The sequence below is a fragment of the Bicyclus anynana genome, chromosome 5 (assembly GCF_947172395.1).
Source record: "Bicyclus anynana chromosome 5, ilBicAnyn1.1, whole genome shotgun sequence".
Classification (NCBI taxonomy): Eukaryota; Metazoa; Arthropoda; class Insecta; order Lepidoptera; family Nymphalidae; genus Bicyclus; species Bicyclus anynana.
This window is the reverse complement of record NC_069087.1, coordinates 3000638-3020237: the sequence shown is the minus strand read 5'-3', so window position 1 is coordinate 3020237 and position 19600 is coordinate 3000638. Positions and strand designations below refer to the sequence as shown.

The 19600-nt window shown below is 37.0% G+C and overlaps 2 protein-coding genes across 3 annotated transcripts; both read right to left on the bottom strand.

The window, feature by feature from the left end:
• Window positions 1-1138: 1138 nt before the first annotated feature.
• LOC112054104 (CD63 antigen) lies at window positions 1139-10769 on the bottom strand. Of its 2 annotated transcripts, XM_024093760.2 has the most exons (6): window positions 10695-10769; window positions 9544-9797; window positions 4955-5143; window positions 3929-4099; window positions 2874-3128; window positions 1139-2090 (listed from the first exon to the last, which is right to left on the bottom strand). In XM_024093760.2, the coding sequence occupies exons 2-6, from the start codon at window positions 9616-9618 to the stop codon at window positions 1911-1913; spliced, it is 870 nt and encodes a 289-aa protein (XP_023949528.1). In that variant the 5' UTR covers window positions 9619-9797; window positions 10695-10769; the 3' UTR covers window positions 1139-1910. The 2 variants fall into 2 exon arrangements, with proteins under 2 accessions (XP_023949528.1, XP_023949529.1); XM_024093761.2 differs by lacking the exon at window positions 10695-10769 and having other exon boundaries at window positions 9544-10053.
• Window positions 10770-12276: 1507 nt separating this feature from the next.
• On the bottom strand, window positions 12277-19600 carry LOC112054105 (CD63 antigen). The gene is made up of 5 exons (XM_024093762.2): window positions 18431-19600; window positions 17138-17326; window positions 15045-15221; window positions 13171-13401; window positions 12277-12411 (listed from the first exon to the last, which is right to left on the bottom strand). The coding sequence occupies exons 1-5, from the start codon at window positions 18491-18493 to the stop codon at window positions 12346-12348; spliced, it is 726 nt and encodes a 241-aa protein (XP_023949530.1). The 5' UTR covers window positions 18494-19600; the 3' UTR covers window positions 12277-12345.

The window sequence follows — 19600 nt, the reverse complement described above, 5'->3', positions numbered from 1 at the left end:
TACCCTTAATATTATAAAGAGGTAAAGTTTGTGGTTTTGTGGGGTAATCGAATTACGATGAGATGATTATCATAATCTTAGATTATTAGATATTGTAATTATCTTTTTGTTAACCAAAATACTTGTTTTAGAATTTAAACTGTCGTGAGTGTTATTCATATTAATTGATTATGAAACACGGCTAAAACTCACGTCATATTAGGTCGGAGTATGCCCGCCTATGACTAAGGGCCCCGTATGGGTCCGAAACTAGTATACAACAATTAATATAAAATACTTGTTCTTTGTAATTAAAATTTGGATTCGAAATGTATCCATTTATATTTTGTTGAATGAAGTAAAGTTTGTATTTTGTATTAAAGGTAAGTGGCGTTAGTTGGATTAATTTCTAACGTCATGTAATATAGACACTTACATAAATTATCATTTATTTTAATTCAAAGTTACCGCCCGAACGTAATAAACTCAAAACCTGATAGGAAATGAATTTTCATATGGTTTTCCCTAACCCAAAGGACAGAGTAAACAAGAGAAAGGTTTATTATTATTATACTCACCTAATTCATTATAAGATTTTCTCTATATTGGCTAATATCGAAATATTGAGACGGATATCCGAAAAGTTACTCTTGGCATGCTCCGTATAAATTGCTAGTTATAGCCTTTAATTAAGGCAGCAGGCAGATAGGACATACGAGAAAAAATTAGGCTTACCTTTAAATACATATATTCTACTAGGACATACGAGAAAAAATTTGGCTTACCTTTAAATACATATGTTCTACTAGGACATACGAGAAAAAATTAGGCTTACCTTTAAATACATATGTTCTACTAGGACATACGAGAAAAAATAGGCTTATCTTTTAATACATATGTTCTACTAGGACATACGAGAAAAAAATAGGCTTACCTTTAAATACATATGTTCTACTAGGACATACGAGAAAAAATTAGGCTTACCTTTAAATACATATGTTTTACTAGGACATACGAGAAAAAATTAGGCTTACCTTTAAAGACATATGTTCTACTAGGACATACGAGAAAAAATTAGGCTTACCTTTAAATACATATGTTCTACTACATGTGCGAAGTTGGGGTGAATCATTAGTTAATAAATGAAATTAGACACTGATATAATTAATTTCTTTATTCACAACACAGACCGCTATCACAATACTTATCTGTTTAACATTTTCTTAGATATAACTAGATACTATAATTACTTATTATTTCGTAAGAAAAAAGCACAGAACCCTACGTCATTATTGTTCTGTGTAAAAGGCCGTACGTGATGAGGGATTAAAATATTTATTTGTATCAATAGCCTAAGAATTAAAGTTAGGGAGCGTTTTCATTGGTCAAGAGCTGGAGATACGTGGCATGTAAAGACTCTAGGTATTGAAACAACGAAAAATGTGTTAGCTGGTTGACTGTCAAAGGATTTGGTCATAAAGCACCGATCATTGACATTCAACGACATTCAAATTAGGCAAAAATTTAAAAAATCCCACACCCGTTTATGTAAATACTTTTTTTATGACATATTTTATGAAATCAAATAATATGAAATCGACCAATGAAAGTGCTTTTCAGAAAAAAAAGGTGACATACGAGTAAGTGATCTATGTTCAATAGGCATACAATTTAGAAATAGCTTTCAATTAAAGTGCGACTATAAAATATGCGTTTTTTGGCATGCGTTCTGAAAATCGAAATGCTTCCTTAGATAAAATAATGCCATAGATACCTACATAAGCAATTCAACAAAAATCATAGGCATAAACAATTTAGAAATAACACGTTCTCATATTACGACTAACATAATACTTCTTACGGCATGCGTTTTGGAAATCGACCAATGAAAATGCGTCCTTAGATTAAAGGTGGCGACTGACTAGCCAATCTTACGCAGTCGCTTGCCCTTGGAAGGGGACGTACACTACGGGCTTCTGCTCCTTCTCGGGGTTGAGGGAGGTGTAGGCGTTGATCATGCGTTCCTGGATCTCCCAGCGACGACGTTCGCGGTCATTCTTCGCCTTGCGGATAGCACCGGCCAGGGAGAAGGAGAAAACTATGCCTATGATCTGAAATTTAAACATAACAAGATCACGTTACAGAGTCTAACAATATAACCTCAAGCCTGTCAACCCGCATTGGACGATGTAAACTATATAAATTTCCTCTTCCATTATAAGAGAGGCCAGACCCTGCAGTGGGTCATAAAATATAAGCTGATAATGATGAGTTTTTAAATTTTCATCATCTGTTCTCGGCATACATTGATATGCTCTCAAAGAACAACTCGCGCCCAATATTTGCTACTCAGCCAAGATTCATTGCTATTACACCATTAGAAGGAGTTTTTTTTTTCAGATTTTTTAAACAGATACCTAGTAAGCGCATCTAACCTACAAATATCATTAGATACCATTTGATTATGATCGTCACCGAGTCATGTATTAGAAAATCATGTATTAGGTCCACAAAACCTTTGATATTCCTTACTAGTGGACTCCCTTGATACCGTTAGCTTGAAGCTCTGTTTTTTTACATAAAACGCGGGAGCAAAGGACTTTTCCGGGATAAACAGTAGACTGTATATTCTGCTACAAATTACAATTTATCTCTATGCTAAGTTGCATCCAAATTGATTTAGCGGTTGAGCCCTGGGAAGGTAACAGACAGACTTACTTCGGATATATAGTAAGTATGTATGGAAGTATACTACAGATGATATAAATGTGCTTAGCACAGAATATGTGATAGTCATAGAATTTTGTTTACTTGTACCGAATCGTAAATCTATGGTGACAGCACAAGTTCAGAATGCCATTAACAATAGAGCGATTATAATGATCATAAAATACCTGAATGAAAGCGATGGTCAAAGCGCCAGCGCCAATAAGCCCCGCGCTCTGGTAAATCAGGTACGTGATCCTTGGCAGACAGCCGTTGGCGTACAACTTGAGGCACTGCTGCACCTCGGTATCGCCCAACACCTCAGCGCTGGTCTGCGCACAGCACGAGTACGGCACGGTGATGTTGGACACGGCGATGCCGGCGTGACCGTTGGACGGAACTTCGCCCCAGTCCAGGTAGCTGTCCACGCCGCAACAGTTCAACTGAAATGTCAGTTACTCATTAAAAAAATGTCACAAAAAGAATTAGACGTTACTTTGCAGAAATCTATAATATAAAAATGAATCGCAAAATGTGTTGGTAAGCGCATAACTCAACAACGCCTGGACCAATTTGGCCAATTCTTTTTTTAAAATGTTCGTTGAAGTTCTAGGATGGTTTTTCGGTGTGAAAAATTATAAAAAAAAAATATACTCCAATACAAACGATTCGTAATAATTTGAATTTTAATATGTACTTATAGGGTACGGGTAGGGTAGGAGTAGGGTTGGAGTAGGTAGGGGTAGGGTAGGAGTAAGGTAGGAGTAGGGTAGGGGTAGAGTGGGGATAGTGTAGGGGTAGGGTAGACGTACGATAGGTGTAGGGTTGGAGTAGGGTAGGTAAGAGTATGGAAGAAGTGCACAAAAGTCAAAGCGAAGCTTGACCGGGTCCGCTAGTTCATTATAAATAGTGAACAATTGATTTATTTGTCTACTAATAACGCAATTGTTAATATCAATGTTGAGTCAGTCTCCTGAGGTTGCTTTTTTTGCGGACAATAGCAAAGTAAAAGTAAATTTGTCACTATTTATTTAACGGTTCCATAATTAACAATAAGGTACTCGCACTTTATCCTTCTCTGAAAAGTATTTTGTTTATTATTTTGATGTTAACTGACCACAATTCCCTGTCGGCACAATTTTATTATATTTTAAGCAATAATCATTTTCCCTGTTCGTTCAGAAAACTAACTATACCTACTGCTTCGCTGTTTTCTAGATATTAGCCAAACATGACAACCTACCCTGGACTGAATGAAGTCAAAGCCATCCTCCACTTCAGAGTTGGTGTAGTAGTAAGGCAAGGTGTTGCGCAGGTTCTGGTCCAGCATGTCGGCCACCTGCGCGCGCAGTACGTACGCTGCAATGGCCGCCGATAGCTCCATCACTAGCACCAGACTAAGGACCACTGCGAACTGGAAATTAGAGCAAGAGACATTTGAAAAATTTACCTAAATTTACCTCTCTTTTTTACAAAGAAAATATTAACCATAATGTATCTAACTAGTTGGACCGAGGCCATCAAGCGAGCTACAGGAAACGACTAGACACTGGCGACTCAAGACTAGTATTTGGAAGCCCATGCAAGAGGCTTATGTCCAGCACTGAACTTCCATCGGCTGATGATAGAAATGATCTAATTATGACTTTCATCTCTAATTACTCGTAGGTAGTCGTAAATTATTAGCAAAAGGTACGACAATTATAGTCCAATGAGGGGGTCGAATCCATAATCTCTCGCCTTGTCGGCGTTGGACGCAATCCGTAACCGAGATCCGTAGGGAGTTATTTATATAAGGTCTTTGATTCCTAACGATCTACCTACTCTGTTATAATGAATTTAAACTATCGTGAGTGTTATTCATATTAATTGATTATGAAACACGGCTAAAACTCACGTGATATTAGTTCGAAGTATGACCGACTAGTTTAGAACCCATACGGGGTCCTTAGTTTAAGGGCATAATTAATCTGTTATAATGCTTAAAATATTGGTGTCTTCTAAAACCTTGCAGTTTTTCTAGAACGATTTTTTTTAGATTTATCAAACGGTATAAAAACTAATAATTTCATCACTCCACTGATATTTACATTATTATTGATATTTCAAAATGCCAACACTTCCACTGTATTGCGAACTTCTGTATATTATATTTGTGTTTTATTTTTATCCTTATTCTTATTCTCATTCGCTTATATCTCCTTTATTTCGGAAATTCTTTCCAAAAGATTTATTTTTAGTTTAAAATGAGCTTTTACATTTCACTTACAATGTTGACCAAGCAGGTGCTCTCCTTCAAGGCACCGATGCAGCCAAACAGCGACACGAACAGCATGATGATGCCGATGACGATAATGAAGGTGGCCGGCGAGAACAGCTGCGAGTCCAGGAAGAACGACACATCGTAGTAGATCGCGTATATCGTTGTGCCCACTGAGATGATCAAGGCTGATGTTAACTGGAATTAGAAGTAATTAAGTGCTGTTAGAGATGTTTAGAAACTGGAGTAAAGTGTAACCATATGCGTGACCCTTTTCTTCAGGGACAACAGATTGTTTGAATGTGTCCTGAAGTCAGCATACAAAAGCGTTATCTTTAGCGTTCTATATTCTGTGGTACAATGTATGTCATTGCGTGGAGTAAGTTAAGATTAACATTTTTAGGCGAGTGCATGGCCAAATACAGATTGGACTGGATTAAAATAAAAACATGACAAAACTCAAAGTTTCAGACAGCTAAAACAATAATCTAACAAGAGAGAATGAAATCCGAAGATTGTGTCCGAGGCCAGACGCCGTATTCTTTGAACGACTAGGTCTCTAATTAATATTAATCAGCGTATTGTTTAGTAAAACATCTTGGAAATTTTTCTTGTAACCATTGCAACGATAGTACATTAATTTAATAGGATACATGTCCAAAATGACGACGTATTCCTTTCACAAGTGGCTCCTATGGCGTAGTTTTTAATTTCCATAGTCTTAAACAAACAAGCTATATTCTGCCACTTACTGTGGCTTCGATCGACGGCCTCCGTGGCGCAGTGGTATGCGCGGTGGATTCACAAAACGGAGCTCCTGGGTTCGATCCCCTGGGTTGATTGAGATTTTCTTAATTGGTCCAGGTCTAGCTGGTGGGAGGCTTCGGCCGGTACGATGTCGTGTAGAAACCGAAAAGGGGTGTGGATTTTCATCCTCCTCCTAACAAGTTAGCCCGCTTCCATGTTAGATCGCATCATCACTTACCATCAGGTGAGATTGTAGTTAACTTAACTAACTAACTAATAAAAACTTGTAAAAAATAAAAATCAGCGTATTGTTTACTAAAACATCTTAGAAATTTTGCTTGTAACCAAAAATAGTAAATTAATTTTATAGGATACATGTCCAAAATGACGACGTATTCCTTTCACAAGTGGCTCCTATGGCGTAGTTGTTAATTTCCATAGTCTTAAATAGTCAGGCTATATTCTGCCACTTACTGTGGCTTCGATCATAAAGGCAACACGCTAATAGCTTGTGCCAAGTGTCCACGACCTTGGCGACCGCCGCACAAGGACACGCGCCTGTGGTTAACCTTACCTTACGTGTTGGTATCGATTTTATTCACCCTTGTCCAGCTCTTGTGTATTGCTGTATGTCTATTTTATAAAAGTAAACAGAGGCCGAATGAATTCAATGTACGTGTAAAGGTTTTGTGTGAGGGACCTCCTTTTATTAACACGATGGCAACTTTACTATGTTTATTAAAAGTCTTGAATCAAGTTAAATTAAAGCTCTTTCAGGAGACCTGCATGAGCTAATCCACCATTATTCCTACTGCCAAGTAACTGGGGAGCCGAAGAGGGATTTCAGGATTTACTTTAGCTCATCAGATAAGCATTAGAAGAACCTTTCATGCTGTAGAATACCTCCACCAAATATGAACCCTCGATATTGGTGGGTAGGTACGGTTAGACCAACCAAAAAAAAATACTTCAGAAATACTCAACCAGCACATCAGTTAAGGGTGAGGTGGGTAGTTAATATTTGAAAAGTATGTATTCCAAAAGTTTTCAGTATTCAAAATATTTGGGCGTATCCCAAAGAAATGGGAAGCTTACAAAGTTGCAAAATGTATGGTTCTTAGTTCTCAGTTATGGCTCTTGAGTCTTGACTCTTGACATTAAAGACACAAGAGGCTAAATGTCAAGTTAATGGGCGCATAACAGCTGTTTGTAGCTGTAGTTAGCAGTGAGCTGCTTTGTTGAAGATTAAGTACTTGACAAATCGGCTAGTTTCTCTCCAAATGACAAATCTTCTATGAACGACTGACTTGAACATTTTATATTTATGGAATGGGCTCCAAAATGTTTTGTACTCAAACACATAAGCATGATATCTATATCATAAGTATCATAAGAGGAAAGATGAGGAAGGCAGGCAGAAACAAATAGTATATACTTTTATACATTGGGTCAGGGTTTTGCACATCTTGGGATCAGGTAAAAGTTGCGATTTAAACACTTTAACAAAAGTATTAGTAACCACTAAACTTGTCAACGCTTATCATTATTATCAGAACATGGTCCATTTATCAAATAGGAAAAAGAAGTCATATCAATGACGTCATAGATTAATGAATAAAGACATTTTGTTCACTGTATTAGTCAGTCTGTAGATCTATATTTGGAACTGTAAATACAACGAATTAATAGTTTCATGTTAATTACCATATAAGCGAGAGTTATTTATCTTTGAGATGTTCAACATTGCTGCTTCACTTAGTTATATAAAAATTGTATTCCATAGCATAATTTCTTTGGTTAAACTACACATTTATATATTCTACATGAGGTAGCACTAATGATAAATCCTGGCTTCTTACCTGGACCCTCAATAAATTCGTGGTACGGTTTTGTCGAAAGGAAAATAATAGGCTTTATTTTCCTTTCGACATTCAATTAGACCCAATTTTGAAAATTAAAATTGTCATTCATCGGTAAAGGAATCTACGTTAAAACTATCTTAAGTTAAAAACACAGCATGAAAATCTTAGGAAAAATTGCAAAACAATGCCAATAAAGTATCGTAACTCAATTAACGCATTCTTAACAATAGGTAATATCTACCTGTTAGTTACCAGTAAATACAATGTTTATCTCGACAATAGAGGTCGCTAAATTGTATTGTAACCTTCAGATAATGTAATAACAAGAAAAAAGCATATTTAAATATTTATTTAGAAATGCATTTTCCTCAATTAGGCAAATGCCACACCGACTCGAAGTATTTGCGTCCACTTTGAGATTTAGCGTCCTGCGTCAAAACATCTGTTATAAAGTATGAATGGTTAGGGCAAATTTATATTTTAGGGCACATTATTATTCTATTATCGTGTGACAATAATTTATTTTTCACGACATAAATAAATATAATTATGTATTTCAATTAAAAAAACGAAATTTCTTGACTAATACATTTATTACTAACCACTTAATTTATTAGTGCTTATCAGTTTAATATCAACACTCCATTTATCGAATACGTTAACATAGTAGGTACACTAAAATCCAGTTTGAAACTTATAAGGCCAATGATCCATATACGGTGTACCAGAAAGGTTGACGAAATACTTAATACACAGAAAAGTTAAGTACGCAGTACAATACTTGCGAGTATACATTCAAGGATATTTTATACTAAAGACAGGGCACTAGTGCATCTAAACTGAGACGGACAAATGTGCATAATTGTCTTAATTTCATTTAGACGCTTATTAAACCACTAAACTAACTAAACCTAAACATTGTATTCAATGTCGAGTTGTGTGTTTAGGAAGTGTTAAAATTATATATACATAAATATATAATGTAAGTAAACACAAAGTTGTGTGTGCGCTCGGTGGAGTCGGAAAATTCGGATAATTTTTTACAGTGATTTGGTAGGCACGTAACATATCTATAATATAAAATAATCATTGGTTTACCTGAAAGGTTGTTGAAATAGTTATTATACAGAAAAGTACCTAAGTTAAGTACCCAGTATTATACATACGAGTATGTATACGATATTGTAATCTACACAAGCGAAATGCATCGATACGCTGTAACAGATAGATAACAAGGCCTATTGGTATAGAAGTACCGTGATTTGACGCGTAGAAGCCTATTAGTTTACCTATTGAAGTGTGACCAATTAGACAAAGGACATTTTGTACTTCAACTTACATTGGTGTTTCCCTAAAGTTGCCACGAAAAATGTTTGTAGGTATATAATGTGCAAAGACCAATAACCTAGCTCACAATAAGAACTACTACTTTGACGGCCGCGTGGCGCAGTGGCTTGCTTTCTGCATCCACGGCCGTGTGTTCGATTCCCACAACTGGAAAATATTTGTGTGATGAGCATGAGTGTTTTCCAGTGTCTGTGTGTATTTATACATTATATAAGTATTTATATGTAATATATAATTGTATATTAATATTATAATATCAACTATCTTAGCACCCATAACACAAGCTACTCTGTATGCTTACTTTGGGGCTAGATACTGATGTGTATTGTTTAAGTATATTTATTTATTTATTATTATTTATACTATAATTTTATAGTAACGCTGAAAGTAGACTATATAAACGCATCTAACATGCGTACACTGAGGTTTCTTGTGACCGGTCTTATTCAGGACGCATAGACGTCACGGTGGACGCAAACAGCGCAGGTGTAGCCTTACCTTAACATGCCTTACATAAAAAAATGTATCAATATACCTACTCAGTATTTATGTACCTATACAGTTTATTGTAATCTACACAGGTATATGCGTCACATTTAGATAACAAGGTAAAATATGTCGCAATTTAAAATAGAAGCTTACCACAAATATGGCAGTGACACAAAGTAGCATGTACTTTATGCATCGCATGCCCAATTCCAGATTGTTCCGTGCCATTTTAAAACACCTTTATAATTTTGGGAATTTAAACTTGCACTGCAAGTGAACACCTTTTCACGATGAAAGTGAACACTACACTGAAGCGATAATACTTCTGCGGTGGTTTTCAGATCGTTATCAACGATTGATAAGGTAGAGCCACTTATTCACTTTTAAACACTTATCTTTGGTATGCACTGTTAACAGAATCGAGTAATGTATTAGGCGAAAATGACGTATGTTGTTTTAGGGAAAACATATACTCGTAAATTAATAAATGGAAAAATGTATAAATAGATAATCGAGCTTATGTAGGTACGTGCGTAATTTCAGAATGGCTGGAATGATATTGATGGAATTTTTTGGTGTATGACATAGTATAGATTTACAATTGGATCCAGTAGATGGCGATCGATATTTAGGTTTTTTTTTACTTGAGCTGACTTAAATCACCATGAACAAATACAAGTTCTATAGACTGTTTAAATTATTTTATTTATACAGCCACAAACTCTTTCTATACGAAACAATTCTGTGATAAGATTATTAGGCCCACTGGGTACGAAATGTCGAAACAATAAAATTTAAAAAAAATTAATAAATTAAAAATTTATTTATATCAATTAGGCTCAGTTTACAAGCAGTTTTGAAACGTCAAGTTATGTCATGATTAATAATGGTGGTAAGTAAAGTCGAAAACTTAAAGTTAAAGTGCCTAGGTTCGAGAAGAGAAATCGAATAAGGTCCCTGAGGACTATATTTTCAGATGATGAATATAATACTAAGTAATATATTACACAATATTATCTTACAATAGTAGAAAAGTTACTAAAACTTCATAAAAAGAAATTGTCGGGATCTGACGTCACGTAGACTACAGATACACTATGTACACCAATCTCGACAACAACGCCATCTATTGAAACCAACACTACGCCATCTTGTAAACTGATGGTATCTAGACAATTACAAAACAAAATCAGTATGAGCTCTGAATTAGTATGTGCAAATTCAGTGGTTTTATATGTTATGGTTTAAATAACTACATATATTTTGAATCGATTTGAAAACTAAGCTTATTAGCGTGCTATTACAGATTAGCTACCGCATGGATCGACCTCACTTCTACGACTGTAGTGGAATGAAAATAACTCGATTTTTCTTTAGCCAATTAGTGAGCGTATGGAAGTGCGATGGTAAATACACCGTCACGTTACATTAGTTCACTGTTCATGGCTTGACCTTGAATTTATGACGTCACCACGACATTTACACGAAATTTACGAGCACACGAAGCCTATGCGGCTTATTTGAAAATAGTATTTTATATTAAAAATGTTTTTGAACAAAACTTACAACTACAACAAGGTAGATAAGGAATAAGTAATGATTCTCTATTCGCCTCTATGCGTAGGTATGTTTCAACAGTAGGTAGATATGTACTTATATTTAGCAGTTTAGCAGAGTGTTTTGTTTAGGTACCTATTATAATTCGTTTATTCCCATATAAGTCTTAGATTCACTAAAAAGGTAACAACTAAAGCATAAAATTTTTCAGATAGCATGGGTACGGTGACAGTCGCGTGTACGTAATACGTAGATTGACGATTGATTGATTGATTGATTGATTTGACGGCCTCCGTGGCGCAGTGGTATGCGCGGTGGATTTACAAGACGGAGGTCCTGAGTTCGATCCCCGGCTGGGTAGATTGAGATTTTCTTAATTTGTCCAGGTCTGGCTGGTGGGAGGCTTCGGCCGTGGCTAGTTACCACCCTGCCGGCAAAGACGTACCGCCAAGCGTTCCGGTACGATGCCGTGTAGAAACCGAAAGGAGTGTGGATTTTCATCCTCCTCCTAACAAGTTAGCCCGCTTTCATCTTAGACTGCATCATCACTTACCATCAGGTGAGATTGTAGTCAAGGGCTAACTTGTAAAGAATAAAAAAAAAAAGATACTATTATAGTGAATTGCGGCAAACTTTCAAGAGTGAAACGAACTGTCACCCGCACCATCCTACATGAATCCTGTAATAACAACTTCCGGATATACCAGAAAATCAGATTAAGGACCGGACTACCTACAGTCAGCCGGATCAAGTACCAGGACTTCATGAAACATAACAACTTACTTGAGAAGAACATCAATCTCGTTCCTCAATCAAAAAAATGACAGTAAATAGCACTTAATAAAAAAACCTGGTGCAGGAAAATAATTGTGTGTGCAAAATATGAGGACCGATATCCACGAATGGATTTGAATTAAAAATACCTAGATCATACATTAATAATACTTTGCAAATAATTTTTCACACACCTTTAATCATCATCATTCATTATCAACCCATATTCGGGTCCTCTCAGAATGAGAGGGGTTACGCAGTTAGGCCAATAGTCCACCACGCTGGCCCAATGCGGATTGGCAGACTTCACACACGCACAGAATTAAGAAAATTCCCTGATACGCAGGTTTCCTCACGATGTTTTTCCTTCAGCGTTCGAGACATGTTATATTTAATTTCTTCAAATGTAGGTACACAAATTGGAGGTGCATGCCCCGGATCGGATTCGAAACCACACCCTCCGGAATCGGAGGCAGAGGTCATATCCACTGGGCTATCACGGCTCTTACACCTTCAATATTGTACGATAATTAAATAATTAAAGTGACATGTTACTTCATAACACGTTTATTTTATAATTAACAGAAATAAATTAATTTAATTAAATAAAATAAAATACGAGTATTAAGGGAACTCCCGCTCTTGCCTCGTTATATTCGCTAACCAGACCGCGCCTGCAACTGCCAGAGCCTGAAAAAAAAACCATTAATCTTAGTTTACTCATTAATAGGTACATCAAAACATAACTAAAATTGAATCATCTGTCTGGTGTTTTATAACAGTTAAGTTTTCACAAGTACCTACTTATAGTTATTTACATAAGTAAGTTTTTTAAATTTTTCTGTCTGTCAGTTTGACCAAGGCAATTTCTGTAGCGGCTGGACCGATTTTAATGGGTTCTTTCACTGAAAGATAGAGGAAGTCATAAAACAACATACTATTCACACGGACAAACTACTAAACCACATTTCAATTTATATTATGCATAGCTTGGGACGAGTGTTTTGCAAACCAAAATGGGGATAAAAAGTCACCAAAAAACCAAGACCAAAATTAGACTTATAACTACTCGCTTTCAAAAGACTAGAGAAAGTCCCATCTGGGACAACCATGCTCAGACCAATTATTGTATAGGACCTGCCTCGCTAGACGTTACTTTTCTGTCAAAGTATATGATCAACGATCTAATGCGATTATAGAAACTGTCTCTATAGTATCGATGTTAAATAGTTGTAATCGTGTTCGTTGGTTAAAGAGCTCCGTAAAAATACCTTTTTGTGTAATTTAATTGTGTAAAAAACAGGCAAAAACTTCTAGTTTAGTATAAGATATATACCAAATCTAAGCTCGTTTTCTTCAGAAAATGACAGACAATTTTGTTCGTGACTATGAGTGCGATACAGGTCCTTCTGTAATTGTTCTGAGCAACCATGGCAGCTGGCAGCTTACCTGCATCAACACCAGAACGATCCCCGATATGCCAATAGCACCCACGTGTTTCTGCACCCAGCCACCGAAGGCGTCCCCACACCCTTGCGAGAAGGCATCAGTGGTGTTGCACGTGAAGGTGGTGATCGTACCCCACCGGTGCTCGCAGCAGCTCACGGGGACGCCCCCGGATTGGTTGGTTCCCAGCGGGGTCAACCAGTCGCTGGGGCCAACCACGCCGCAACATGAGAACTGGAAAATTGAAATATAAAGTTTCTCAAGTCATTTCTGATATTCGTGTCATTTAACTCTCATCAGGTAACTCATAGGTAGGATATTTTAATAATCCGCTACGGTACTTTTTTTTTATTCCCTACAAGTTAGACCTTGACTACAATCTCACCTGATGGTAAGTGATGATGCAATCTAAGATGGAAGTGGGTTAACTTGTTAAGAGAAGAATGAAAATCGACACGCCTTTCCGATTCTACACGGCATCGTACCGGAACGCTAAATCGCTTGGCGGTACGTCTTTTCCGGTAGGGTGGTAACTAGCCACGGTCAAAGCTAACCAAAAAGCTCATAAATATCCTTGTAATCAGCTTATTTTGCGGTTCACAACCTGGCCAGGCTTCCTTTTATAAGTGAGGGAATAAGGAGTTTAAACCCACTACGCTGCTCTAATGCGGGTTGGCAAGTTTAAGGTCTTGACTGCGATCTCACCAGGATAATGACAGATCCGATCGACAACTTAGTCACGTGACCATATGGTATTATACCTTGGTCGATAGCAAATGTCATTTAAATACATTTTGCTAGTTTCCGAAGCGTCAGCGTTTGTAGAAAAAGAATTTACGTGCCACATGACTACAGGCTCTGATGTTAATTGCCGATGCAGACTAAGACTGAAGCAGGTTAACTCTAACTACCTTTTTATCCCGACTTTTTAGCTCTAGGAATAGGATCTTAGCGGGCGAAAGCGTGGCATAGACAATATGCTAGCTGACACTTTTTTTTTAAATGGTCTTGAATACTTCATCGTTCTACTGATTACTGAGACGTAATTATCTACATGAAAAGTTTTTAAATATGTTTATACCTATACGAGCCAAAACGCCTGTCGGCCATGATGGTCTGTATTTCAACTGTTTCATGACGTCACTGTAACGAATCCCTTACAAACGGAGCGCTTGACAAAAATAATAGCTGACAATTAGTTTGACGTTTAGTACATCAAGTAACATTGTGACGTCACAAAATGGACGACAGCGTTATTTGACGTTTAGAAAATTTGAAAAAATCTTTTGAATGAAATCCCTAACTTTTATTAATAAATATCGATTTTTCGGATCCTTATTCTATGTACTATGTGAAATTAATATTGTTTATATTAAATTTTATATGAGTCAACTTCCCTATTACAAATGAATGTAACCAATGATAGTTTTATACTTTAAATAGTTTACGTCCCTACAAAATCACCGCAACAAGTGATCCGAATTTAGCGACTCCATTTCATTATATACTCGTATTTATCTATATAGTTTTTACACTTCCTGAACACACAACTCGACATTGTAGACGATATCTTAGGTATTATTTGTTTAAATAACGTGCGTTGTTTAATAAGCGACTAAATGAAATCAAGTCAATTTTCCACATTTATCCGCCTCAGTTTTGATACGCTAGTACCCCATCTATACTAATATTATAAAGCTGAAGAGTTTGTTTGTTTGTTTGATTGAACGCACTAATCTCAGGAACTACTGGTCCGATTTGAAAAATTATTTCAGTGTTAGATAGCCATATATTATCCCCGTATTCCACGCGGGTGAAACCGCGCGGCGTCAGCTATCTCTATTATAAAATATCATTGAATGCAATGCAAACATTACATCTCTCTGCACTTCGTCCCACAGCGTGGTGACGGCGAGGTTCTTGTGGGGGTCGTACAACACCATGGTGTTGAGCAGCTGCTTCTGCACCAGCGCCACAGCATTGCCGCGCAGCACGTATCCACCGATGCATGCTGACAGCTGGAAGATGAACATCAGCAGCATGGACGCCACAAACTGGAACAGAATTATGTATTACTGTAGCGAATCTCGAGATTAGAGCCTAGAGATGACCTCTGCCTTCGATTCGGAGGGTGTAGGTTCGAATCCGATCCGGTGCATGCACCTCCAACTTTTCAGTTATGTGTTCGCATTTTAAGAATATCACGTCTTTTTTTTTATTCTTTACAAGTTAGCCCTTGACTACAATCTCACCTGATGGTAAGTGATGATACAGTCTAAGATGGAAACGGGCTAACTTGTTAGGAGGAGGATGAAAATCCACATCCCTTTCGGTTTCTACACGTCATCGTACCGGAACGCTAAATCACTAATACGTCGTCGGCGATACGTCTCTGCCGGTAGGGTGGTAACTAGCCACGGCCGAAGCCTTCCACCAGCCAGACCTGGACTAATTGAGAAAATCTCAACCTGCCCAGCCGGGGATCGAACCCAGGACCTCCGTTTTATAAATCCACCGCGCATGCCACTGCGCCACGGAGGCCGTTAAAAACTCAAAAGGTATCTCAAACGGTATTTCAAACGGTGCCGCATTGCGTTAAGTGGATTAAGGCCTAACCCCTCTAATCCCGAGAGGAGACTCGTGCTCAACCGTAAGCCAAATAAAGGTTGTTAATGATGATGATGATGATGCTCCAGCAATTGCTTTGAATCATGCGGCACAATGCAGAGCTGATTCTTAGGCTCTTCTTATTTCAAGGTTGTTCCAAATATGACACAGTGGTGTTTGATGCTTCTACTGATGACCGACAAAGACGTACCGCCAAGCGATTTAGCGTTCCGGTACGATGTCGTGTAGAAACCGAAAGGGGTGTGGATTTTCATCCTCCTCCTAACAAGTTAGCCCGCTTCCATCTTAGACTGCATCATCACTTACCATCAGGTGTGATTGTAGTCAAGGGCTAACTTGTAAAGAATAAAAAAAAAAAAACTGATTGAGTTTTGATCTTGACTTACTCAAGTGGTTCAACATCAGACAATAGTGAAGTATTGTGATGTGTGGCACAACTTTTGAAATAATCTTTTGTTTCTTTCGTTAAATATTCTTTTTGCTACTGTACCAGACCATTGCCAAAATTTAAGATTCTACGTTTCATAAAGCTAAAGCATTTAGTTTAGGCATCAATCTAGCATTCCGTTGCGAAAATAGGCCACAACGTCTGAACAATAAAGGGTTATTAGTACCGTCTAATTCCGTACATGTTACAGTTTGGACGAATGCTTTTAGCTACGGACCAGCTAAATGTATTTAAATAACACTAGACGATATAAACTTACTAATAGTATAGATAATACCATGCGTTTCAAAGCGTTTCAAACAATTTTGGGTTACTTAACCTTTTTATACGCAAGGTACCTTGTAATGTCCTTCTAAAGTCTGTTTTCTTGATCTCTTTGACTTGGTTAACTTGGCGTTGATTGTGCAACGAGTATTAGTACAGTAACAGTTGAACATTATATTGCATGGGGGTAATCTCGTGGGTACGATCCAAGTATTTTGTTATTATTTTTCTTATTCAGCTTTCACCAGATTATCGTCATGGAACTACATACCAGATAGGAGAGATTAGGGGCCTTAGCATTGGGTACGTCGATTCTCTTTCTACAAACGGTAACGCTTCGAAAACTAAAAAATGTATGGGAATGAAATTCACTATCGACAAGTCACGTGATCAAATAGTCGATCGGAACTGTCACTCCGCTGTAGATCACATCTCCACTGTAGAAAAAGAGTCGACAAACCACATGGCTGCAGGCCATATTCGTTCGTTCCATTTTGTATCTTTGACTTTGTCAGAAAGTTGTGGTCGCTATATTCTATGGTGAATTTATGAAAGAGTAAACTTTATTTTACTCTTCATAAATGCACCTTAAAAACCCACGTGATCAAGAGGTAACTCTAGCAAACTTACCGCCATAATAACGTAATAGTTCTCCATAAATGCACCATAGAACCCGGCGAAGGCGATCAGGAATATGATGACGCCGGTGGCGATGCAGAAGGCGGGCAGCGAGAAGAACCTCTCTGATAGGAAAGCATGGTACCCGTTGTAAGCTGACTGCACTGAGCTACCCACAGACAATATAATAATGCCTGTTATCTGAAACATATTTAGTATCGGGTTATTCAAGCCATCCTATTTCCTACTAATATTATAAACGCGAAGGATTGTATGGATGTTTGTTACTCTTTAACGGCGCAACTACTGAACCGATTTAACTGAAATTTGGAAAGAAAATTGATTTTACTCTGGATTAACGCATCGGCTAATTGTCATCCCGGATTCCATGAAATCCATGGTTCCCGAGGGATTTGTGAAAAACTAAATTTCACGCGGACGAAGTCACAGGCGTCAGCTAGTAGTGTAATATAATCGTGATCGAAATTGACAAACTCTTCTCATCTTTATAACGAGGCAATTGTAATTGAATATGTTTGTCCCTTTTGATCACGACCTGTCAGAAACGTAATCTCTGAGCGGCTGGACTTTAAGACCCATCACACTGCTCCAATGAGTATTGGCGGGTTAATAAGCTAAGAGAACATTTTAAACTTGTAGAGCATGTTAATCGGAAACCTTCACCCATATTCTGTATAATGGATGAAAAGTATTTTATATCTTTAAAACGTAGGAACTCGAATGTTAAAAAAACAAATCTAAATCAAATCTAAATCAATCAAAGAAAGAAAAAAAAGAAATCTAAAAAATTCCAGGTGGGTGAAGGTCGTTTCTAACTTGGGTTTTAGATGTCACTATAGTTAAGAAACACAAGTTAGAGTCACTGATAAAAAATTGTATGTCATCATGCATTCAATTATCTGAACGCCTGCGAATGCATATATGCGTGAATTACAGTTTTTCCGAAATCCCGCTGGAACCATGGATTTTTCGTCATAAAAGTAGTCTATATGTTGCACAAATAACCTCCTCTATCTTCCAGTGACAGTGTTTTTAAAATCGGTTCAGAAGTTCCCGAGATTAGCCCGGACAAACACACAGACAAAAATTAAAAAAAAAATCTTTCGGTATTTGTATTTACACGATAACTAAACTAAAAGCACTTGAGAAAACACAGTTATTTTGTATATTACATATCACAGACAGACACTTCAACATTTCTATATGTATTATCGATGAAAGTCCAAACCAAACTGGGTCCGGTTGATCGAGTTTCCACAGCATACACATTTCCACTGCACTTACCACGAATAGAAAGTTAACTGTAACCAATGTATATTTAACTGTGGTGAATATTTTAGCCAACATTTTGTCCGGTCTGTTTGCAGCTCTACCACGTGACGATTGACGAATAGCTCGTTCACTTGTGTGGTTTTCACCGAGATATTTTTATCACTAGTGTAATCTTGATAAGGAAAACAAGCGGATTTATCTCATGATGCTCACGCAGTGCGCTAGCTCGAGCATTCATTTGACATCGTTCGATGAATAGACTTAACTGCCTTTGATTTTTAATGTATCGATAACAATCTATACGAGTATTTACATAAAATAAAACTGTAGCAGCTCCATCTCTGTGTACATTGAAGATATTTTGAATTTTTTTTGTTTGGGGGGGGGGGGGCATTATATAATCGATATTGAAGCCTAAAATACTTTTTTTTATTTTTTGTCTGTCTGTCTGTCTGTCTGTCTGTCAGTGTTTCACGTGAAGTCTGCTAATCCGCATTGGGTCAGCGTGGTGGACTATTGGCCTAACCCCTCTCAAAAAAATCATAATTTTAGTCAAAATTACTAGAAAACATTGTACTTCTTGTAGGACTTCTGTAGATACTGTTTACTAACAAACAATTTAGAAATGAAGGTAGAAAACGCATGTCATTTCATAAGTTATTTATTTTAATTTATGTACCTACCTATTGTTTGTTTAATCAAGTTTATTTTCATTAATTTAAGAATAAGTTAACTATAATTATTATTAGGTGTGAAATAACTAGCGATTAATCTCATTTTATCTCTAATAAGATATCTCATTTTTAATTTCTTTGTTGATAAACATTACACGCCGACTAAAAGTAAAGCTTTGAGATGTAGCAGGCTTGAAAGTATGACATGATTTTCTTATATTATTTTCTGCTGTATAATATGATGATTAATGATGAAGTATTCAGTCAGATTCGAACAATTATCAGCTCCTTTAAAATTGGTTACCTGGAAACCATCATGTCCCAAAATAACCAAGTAATGACCCAAATTAGGTACATAGTTGCCTAACGCACTTACTCGTACCTATGGTAGAAGCATAGGCCGACAAACTTTTAGCAGGTATAAAATGAAGAAAGTCTGGCTACTACACTTTATCAAGACAATATTACGAGTATGTCACTGCACACACATAGAAGGAAAAACCCAGGC